The sequence below is a fragment of the Camelina sativa genome, chromosome 11, assembly GCF_000633955.1.
Source record: "Camelina sativa cultivar DH55 chromosome 11, Cs, whole genome shotgun sequence".
NCBI lineage: Eukaryota > Viridiplantae > Streptophyta > Magnoliopsida > Brassicales > Brassicaceae > Camelina > Camelina sativa.
In genome coordinates, this window is record NC_025695.1 from 18,990,036 (window position 1) to 18,999,200 (window position 9,165).

The 9,165-nt window shown below is 33.0% G+C and overlaps 1 protein-coding gene across 2 annotated transcripts; it reads left to right on the plus strand.

Annotated features, from left to right (window-relative positions):
• Positions 1,633 to 6,538, plus strand: LOC104723803 (15-cis-phytoene desaturase, chloroplastic/chromoplastic-like). 2 transcript variants are annotated; one of them, XM_010442214.2, is made up of 15 exons: positions 1,633 to 1,818; positions 2,002 to 2,194; positions 2,276 to 2,408; positions 2,536 to 2,624; positions 2,960 to 3,017; positions 3,209 to 3,364; positions 3,768 to 3,916; positions 4,128 to 4,247; positions 4,692 to 4,905; positions 4,994 to 5,096; positions 5,187 to 5,234; positions 5,440 to 5,485; positions 5,697 to 5,884; positions 5,994 to 6,156; positions 6,331 to 6,538. In XM_010442214.2, exons 2-15 carry the CDS (start codon positions 2,030 to 2,032, stop codon positions 6,400 to 6,402), a joined length of 1,704 nt encoding a protein of 567 aa, XP_010440516.1. In that variant the 5' UTR covers positions 1,633 to 1,818; positions 2,002 to 2,029; the 3' UTR covers positions 6,403 to 6,538. The 2 variants fall into 2 exon arrangements, with proteins under 2 accessions (XP_010440516.1, XP_010440517.1); XM_010442215.2 differs by having other exon boundaries at positions 2,008 to 2,194.

Consider the following 9,165-nt stretch of genomic DNA (forward strand, 5'->3'; position numbering starts at 1 on the left):
AAGGAGGAGGACTGACTGGAGGAGAAAAGTTCGATTCGACTGTTTCCCACTTTTACCATTTCTTTCTCTGTTTTTTTGTTTTTGTTTTTTTTTTGAATTTAAAGGGTGTGTTACTTGTTTTACAAAAACTTATTAATGACTATTGGGCTTTGCTAGTCCACTAGTTTTAGATTCTAAACGTACTTCGCCCTCGAATTATGGACCCGATTCCCAAAGTTGATAATATGAAGAATAAATTTAGTAAAGAGAGAGAATAAAAAATGACAAATTTCCCCAAATGTTTATTTTTTCTTATGTGGCAAAAATAACAAATTTCATATGTTGTTAAAAAAAAAAAACAAATTTCATATGTTTGAGGCAAAATGACATAAAATTGGCTTTTTGAACAATAATAAAAATAAACATTTAGGAAATTTACATATGTAATAACAATTAACAACTACTATACTTAACATAATAAAATGTAAATTGTGTTTTTAGATATAAGACAATGGAATTAAAATATTTTAGGAAAATAGCAAAATCTAGAAATACCACCTAAAAATGTTTCTTTCTCAAAATTGATTCTAATAATATTTCTTAAGTTTTTTTTTCATTCTCAACATCAACTTTCAAATAACCAAATGACGATTACACATTGTCTAAATCCACGTAGGCTTTAATCCAATTTGACATTATAGAGTACATGCAGCTAAAGTTTATTATTTTGATACATTTCACACAATTAAAAAAATTCTGAATTTTACATATACTTATGTATTTATTTTAAAAATAGTTATTGAGTGTATTACACATTGCCCGAAATCATGTTGAAATTGGTGTCATTTTGTTCAAGATGTCGATATTGTGCCTAACTACATAAAGACTAGTAGCTGACATTTTGACAAAACCACATGTCCAACAATTACGATATCTTTTTGGAAAAATAAACATTCGAAACATTCACGTTGCACGCTGAAGGGGAGTGTTGAAACATATTCTACATAAAGAACATATGACAATTTTTGTAAAATTGAGATATGTTAATATATTTCATAGATTAGAAGAAGTTGAGAAGCATAAAAATAGATGTATTGACCTTTGAATAAGATCATAGAGAAATTCATATCAATTTGACATGGAAACATTGCCATTGCACTAATAAGCTTGCGCTTTGTAGTAATCGTTTTAGGAAGTTTGAAACAAGTCATTACATTTGTTGGCAATGTCAATGCCACTCATTAAATGATGACAGCTTTACTTTATTACTACCTACCAATGTATATTTTGCCAACCAACCATTAATTTTGTACTACAATTTCTAAGACAAAAAAAAAACAAAAATTTGTTTATAGAACTTCCTCTACTTTTTTGGAAGATCCAAAATTTGGTTTCATCTCGTCTCTCATAGTTAAGCATATATCTAATTTGTATTGGCAACTTGAAAAAGTTCATCTTCAATGGATCTTAAAAGACACATTTTTTTAAGTTGTCTGTCTATACTTTGTTTTACTAAATTGTTAATTATCATGCTAATTACGACAGATGCAGTGTCTCTCGAGTCGATTAACCAATAAAGGAATAGAATAATATGGTGCTGTTAACAAAATGAAAACAATATACTAATGAATTTATGTGGTTAATTGTCTATCTTACATATTTGGTAAGCAAAAGAGAGAGAGCGTGGTCTAGAAACGGACCAACCAAGAAGAGCATATGGGTACTCTAAAGCCTTAATTTTGTTATCGGCTAGCTACTTCCTTCCACTAGCTTCCTTCTTCTTCTTCTTCCTTGCGTCTCCTGTGCTTCTCTACTTTGATATTGCTCGCTACTCGCTAGGTAAGATAAGATACTGGAGAACTACTATTGCCCTTTAAATCAAGTTCGCTTTTTTTTTTTGTTCTTCTTGTTGTTAAAGACACAAACTTTTGTCTGAATGGCTCCTCATCGTTCTCCACTACGTTACCATTTTCTCCCTTTTTGTGTGTTTTTGTAATTCGAATTCCTTATTGGGATTCATAGGAGCAGTTGTGAATTAAGGGTGGAGAAGATGGTTGTGTTTGGGAATGTTTCTGCGGCGAATTTGCCTTATCAAAACGGGTTTGTGGAGGCACTTTCTTCTGGAGGTTGTGAATTGATGGGACACAGCTTTAGGGTTCCGACTTCTCAAGCACTCAAGACAAGAACAAGAAGGAGGAGTGCTGCTCCTTTGCAGGTGTTTTGTCTGTTTTTTTTTTACTTGGAATTCTGGAAATTTTATCTAGTGTGATTTTGATTAAAGAGAGGTAATTTACAGGTAGTTTGTGTGGATATTCCAAGGCCTGAGCTTGAGAATACAGTCAATTTTTTGGAAGCTGCAAGTTTATCTGCATCTTTTCGTAGTGCTCCTCGTCCTGCAAAGCCTTTAAAAGTTGTAATTGCTGGTGCTGGTATGTCTCAAAATTTAGTTTTTCTTTAATGATCCGTTTAAGATTTGATGAAGTTTGTTTAGTAAGTCAGTTTTATGCTATGCATTTTTTATGTGATGAAGCTCTTTTATCTCTCAAATAATTGCAGGATTGGCTGGATTGTCTACTGCAAAGTACCTAGCTGATGCAGGCCATGAACCTCTGTTGCTTGAAGCAAGAGATGTTCTTGGTGGAAAGGTACTTCGAATTGTTCTTAATCATCGAACAACTCATGGTTGTTTACATTCGACATCTTGTAAGATTTGCTAGTTTCAAAAGGCTGTACCAATTATGTTTTTGAGACTACAAGATATAATTAGTGTTTTGAGTGTTAGAGCTCTTAGGTAAACGATTGTGTACATTGTCTGTTTCTTAAGTATTTTTGTTAAATTGTGTCTTTTATGTTCTTATGTTTTCTGTCTTGTTCTACACACCGCACAAACTCTTCCAATTCATAGGCTTAATATGATTAGAAAGTTTACCTTTCATTTTTGAGAGCATCTATTAATGATGTGAAACTTTTGTTCCTGCAGATAGCTGCATGGAAAGATGAAGATGGGGACTGGTATGAAACCGGATTACATATATTCTGTAAGTCCAAATTCATACCCTCTTTGCTGCTCTCCCTATATAAGTTGCTCAGGGTATGATAATCAATACCAGCTCTACCTCAGTTTTAGAACAAATACGAAACAGTTCTTATCTGTTTTCCCTGTTATTACAATTCTTTAGTGAAGTACTTTACTTTTTGTCTTGACACTCTTTCATATTCTTGCCGGAAGTCGGTGCTTATCCGAATGTGCAGAACTTATTTGGAGAACTTGGGATTAATGATCGGTTGCAGTGGAAAGAACACTCCATGATTTTCGCTATGCCAAGTAAACCTGGCGAATTCAGTAGATTTGACTTCCCAGATGTCCTACCAGCACCCTTGAACGGTGAGAGGATAAACTTATAGCATATTTTAATCTGCTAACCAGCTAATAGAATATTAATGCTTCATGTAGATTGAATTTTTAGGTAACGGTACCATGAATTTGGTTTAATTAGATTGGATTAATATGCAGAAACTTGAGTTAAATGTAATACAAAAAGCGGGGTTAGTAACTATGTTGCATAGACGTCACAACACAAAGAAATGGTCATTTTTGATTCCAAAGTATGGAATCTAGTATCGAGCTTCCATGAACTAGAATGAGAATATAAGCTGCAAAATTCTGTTGCTGGTCAAGGCAAGATGGAAACTGAACTCCAGTATAGCATTAGTGCTGAAATGCGTCTATGGTGTAATTAATGTGTTTTTGTATAATTTAAGTTGTTGATGTTGGATTTACTTTGTAGGTATTTGGGCTATTTTGAGGAACAATGAAATGCTGACATGGCCAGAGAAAATAAAGTTTGCTATTGGACTTTTGCCAGCCATGGTCGGTGGCCAGGCTTATGTTGAAGCCCAAGATGGTTTATCAGTCAAAGAGTGGATGCAAAAGCAGGCAAGTAGGCTATTCGAGTTAACATTCCCTGTGATATTTTTGTAAGCGTTTTGATGAACTTAATTTATAGAGTAGGTAGCATGCTGAATCATGTTTATTTTTCAACTTTCTGATTTTTTCCAGTCCATGTGGTTGTTTGTGTTTTATTTGCTTGCATGTACTTTTGCTCATCAGATGATAATAGATTATGATAAATTGTATACCTGTCCAGGGAGTACCTGAGCGTGTGACCGACGAGGTGTTTATTGCCATGTCAAAGGCACTAAACTTTATAAACCCTGATGAACTGTCAATGCAATGCATTTTGATTGCTTTGAACCGATTTCTTCAGGTTTGACATTCCATCCGTTTATTTATTTTTGCTCTTCCTTTCGCCTGTCTTTTTGTGAATATTTTACTGTACTCGCAATCGTAGTTACCATTCAAACTACACTAGAGTTATTTTTTTACCCAATCTTCCTAAGGTTCTTGCTATTGTTTCTTCTGCCCATAGTGGCAGGAAGAATTAAGTATTTGCTCTGGAAAACATGATGTACCTTTAGTTTCTTGCCAGCGACTGGTTTTGCTAACAAAAAGTCACTTTCACTGTTATTTTGAATGAAATCGATATGACGACCACCTTATTTCTTGGGTTTACCAGTTGATTAACTTGTAGTACCTTATCCCAAACATCAAATGTTTCTCATTTTGAAACCTATGGTGTGTCATGAGCTGCACCAGTTGGTTAGGATTTTGAGAATCTGCAAATGCAAACTAATAGAAACTACATTGACAGGAAAAACATGGTTCCAAGATGGCGTTCTTGGATGGTAATCCTCCAGAAAGGCTTTGTATGCCAATAGTGGAACATATTCGATCACTAGGTGGTGAAGTGCAACTGAATTCTAGGATAAAGAAAATTGAGCTCAATAACGATGGCACGGTTAAAAATTTCTTACTCACTAATGGAAGCACTGTTGAAGGAGACGCGTATGTGTTTGCCGGTCCAGGTTTACTACCATGCTGTCTTGTGGGTTTACATTTCATCTGGTATCCTGCTTATTAATATGCTGTCTATGCTTTTGTTTTGTTTTGTAGTTGATATCCTGAAGCTCCTTTTACCAGATTCCTGGAAAGAAATACCATACTTCAAGAAATTGGATAAATTAGTTGGAGTGCCAGTTATTAATGTTCATATATGGTTAGTGAGACCGATACCTCTCTTTTTATATTACTTGGCATTTCGGTGAGATCACAAGCAGATCTTGAGTGCTGTGAACTGTTATCACAGGTTTGATCGAAAACTGAAGAACACATATGATCACCTACTCTTTAGCAGGTGAATTTCTTATTTAAGCAGTTTTGAGGCCTTAAGTCTTATAGAATACTTAGCTGGACATAGTATTGGAAAAAGAGTTTTGCATTAATACTTGACTTTTCATCAAGAATAAGAAATGTGCAGTCTTGAATCAGCAACAGTTAAGGCGTGTTCTTGGTTAAACATTTTCTGTATCTTCAACATTTTTGTTTTGGTGTTTTTGCAGAAGTAACCTTCTGAGTGTATATGCCGACATGTCCTTAACTTGTAAGGTAAACACGCATTCATGTCTTTCTAAACCTTTTCTTCTAGTATATATCTATCATAAGAGATTAAAACCTCGTGCACACGTATATCTCATGTACAACACTCACAAGTATCTTGTCATAACTTTTGTTGGCATATCTGAATTTCGAAACTGATTCAACCTTGAATCAACACTCACAAGTATCTAGAGTTAACAAAGCATTTTCTTTCTTGTAGGAATATTACGATCCTAACAGGTCGATGCTTGAGCTAGTATTTGCACCAGCAGAGGAATGGATATCACGGACCGACTCTGACATCATAGATGCAACCATGAAAGAACTTGAGAAGCTCTTCCCGGATGAAATCTCAGCTGACCAAAGCAAAGCTAAAATTTTGAAGTACCATGTAGTGAAAACTCCAAGGTTAGAGAAGTTATATCAAACTCCAAAAATCCCATGTATTTAGCTTCATAAGAGACTTGGCATTATGATGATGGACACAACATTTTTCATTTTTTGGGTGCATGATCAGGTCTGTGTACAAGACCATCCCAAACTGCGAACCATGTCGTCCTCTACAGAGATCACCTATTGAAGGATTCTACTTAGCTGGAGATTACACTAAACAGAAGTACTTAGCTTCCATGGAAGGCGCGGTTCTGTCTGGCAAATTCTGCTCACAGTCTATTGTGCAGGTAAACATAAACTTTGCCATTCAAAAGTAGATCTGTTGTTAGTTAACCAGTTCGGTTACTGTTTGTTGTTGGAACAGTTCTCCAATAACCGATCAGTCGACTCGGTTTGGTCTCATTTTAAACTGTTCGGGTTATATAGAGTGATTTGCTTAAGTTGGGTTACTGATCTTATAGGATTACGAGCTACTAGCTGCATCTGGACCGAGAAAGTTGTCGGAGGCAACAGTATCATCATCATCTTCATGAGAGAGTAAAGCTTAAAGATAATTTGCTTGTAAGCATTATTATTATAATTATTTGTAACTTTGTGTGTATAAATCTCAATGCAATCCAGAGTTGACCCTACTCTCTCCAGTAAATGAAAACTCATAGATTTGACATCTCTCCTTTTCCTGTCATCTTTTCTAATATAGTTTCTAAAAAGTACTAATTACTGTCGACCTTTTGTTATTATATAATGATTTACTATCATTTTGTCTTTTGTGTTGTAGTATCATTTTTTCTACAAAAGGTGGATCTATGATTGATCCCCGGTAAAAAGAAAACATGTTCTCAATCTAAACATTAGGAAGAAAAGAAAAATAGGAAACAATTTTTTCCAACAACAAAATTGCATTTGAGGCTAGGTGGTAGAGTCTAAAAGAATGAATCTCTTGCACGTCACGTGAGCGGCGAACTGAAATTGCTTTTGGCTTCGAGTAGTGGGAGATAGCAGGTGATACATCAAACTCATATACAAGACATCAAAATATAATTTCGTTATGTATTTACAAATGTGTAAAAGAATGTTTTTTTTTTTTTTTAATACAATTACAAATGTATATGGTTCAACAACTCTAGAAAAGTATATGGAGCATTGGGTCAGGTCAAATGGTCAACTGTGTAAGAGAAGCTTAAGAAAAGTATTTTGAACCGGCTACCCCATCCGATAAATCTTCAAGTAAGAGAATATAATACTTGTATTTGATGATACTAAGTGTTGTATTAGCTTTTAACATGATCTTTGGGATCCATCTTGCTTTTGAGTACAAACAAAAGTTCTATTATAAAGGTCAGAAATGTACTATCTCCTATACAATAAAACTTAAGTACACAACTTTTTTGTAAACTATATAATTTTTATAAGTTGGTTACAAAATAGGTTATAAATTAAATATATGTTGGTTACAAAAAAACGTTATAGATTCTATAGGGGATACACTTAAAGAATATCACAAAAAATCTTCTTAAAGAAAATATTCCAATAATTTATACAATTTCCTAAATAAAATTTTTAATATTTCATGTATTGTTACAAAATATATATTGTTAGGCATAAAAATATATTATTAGAATTTTGGCAATTTATCACACTTAATCGTGATTTCCGAGATCTTATTGTGTAACTGAAAATAAAATCTTACCTAAGCACGGGTCATATTAAAAAAATTTCACCAAACATGTTCAAAAATTAAAATAAAAACAAACAACAAACATAATCATTTCTCATACATAAAATTACAAAATTAACAATACAAAATAAATATTTTTTAAGTTATTATATTTAACATATAATTTTATTGCATAATGTTTTATCAAAAATTTTTTAAAAATAATCGTATAAATTATATTTTATTCTAAAATTATAATATAAGTAAAAGGAGAACATATGTCCTAATCTAGTTACATATTATTTGAGTACGCATCTCTTAGACTATTCTGTTATAACATTTTTTTTTTACAAAGTACATGTATAGTTTTTGATTTACAAGAACCACTTAAAATGGAAATTCAACAGACTCAACAAATAAATTAGCATATAAATCTAGGGGCATTTATAGATTTGAGCATATTTTGGCTCAAAATTTATGGAGAAGACATTTTTGAGTTGGACTTGCATGTTTGGGTTTCGGAAACACTTTTCTTCATCAACTCCAATCGACTAATCAAGCCTTCAATGAGCAACAAACTCAATGAAACAATTCTACTAATATCCCTCTATCTATCAAGCATGCCTTTGATTCCAATGCAATTTGCAATCTAAATCATTGGTCAGTTAACTCATTTTCAAATAAAACAAAACTTTTCATGAACCAATAGAACATTATTTCATATATTTTCTAAAATATTAATCACTAGATTTAAAATTAAGAGAAAGAGAGATATATATGGCGAAACAAAACTGTGAGTAGTCCCGTCTCCTTCTTTGGTGATAGTGTCTCTCATTGTATATATCTTGTTACCTTCATCTTCTTTCTTGATAAGAAAATGGCTTGTATGATTAGTATAATCCTTATTAGAATCATATATCTCTCTTGGAGTCTTAGAATTGGCACCTTCTTTCTCAAAATCGATCATATACCTTATTTTTTTCAATCATTGTATTCAATTTAGACAGGATACGAACCCATATCTATTTTCATTGAATTGAAATAGTAAAGAATATATCATGGTTTTGTCTAACAACTATACATAATCACCACTCTTTCTCATAGTGCCTCCAACAACCATCACCATGACTTCATTTGAGTGAGTAACATATCATTCATTCCATTTATTTTCACCATTGCTAGCTTTACATCTTATCATTCTAGTATTAAAACTTCATGTTCACCCTTATATTAAGACTTTTCCCTATGACTTCTATAGATTTCATAATCTTCCCAGTTTTCGAAGCAAGTTAGTGTAGCATCATCATGTATACTAAAGTACAAAGGTTGAAGAAATTTTACCACAATCAGCCCTACTTGAGTGGTCCATTAAACTCCCAACACAGAATCATAAGAATTTAGTGGTATTGTTCTTATTTTTGTACAAAATGTGTATCTCTATAACATCCATGAGAATAGATGACACTTGTAATTATAAACGATATACTGTACTCCATCAATTGGCACATGTTAGACAATTTCCCGAAAAGGTTATTTAGCCACATTATTTCACGGCAAGAATTAGGTCTTTAGCTTACACAACATCATATCAAATATCAACACAAAATCATAAGAATTTAGTGGTATTGTTCTTATTTTT

Excerpts from the sequence above, each read along its gene's own strand:
- LOC104723803 (XM_010442214.2), top strand. The coding sequence starts at position 2,030 with ATGGTTGTGTTTGGGAATGTTTCTGCGGCGAATTTGCCTTATCAAAAC. Across the intron at positions 3,365-3,767 it reads CCTACCAGCACCCTTGAACG|GTATTTGGGCTATTTTGAGG; the intron begins GTGAGAGGATAA and ends TTTACTTTGTAG. Across the intron at positions 5,486-5,696 it reads ACATGTCCTTAACTTGTAAG|GAATATTACGATCCTAACAG; the intron begins GTAAACACGCAT and ends TCTTTCTTGTAG.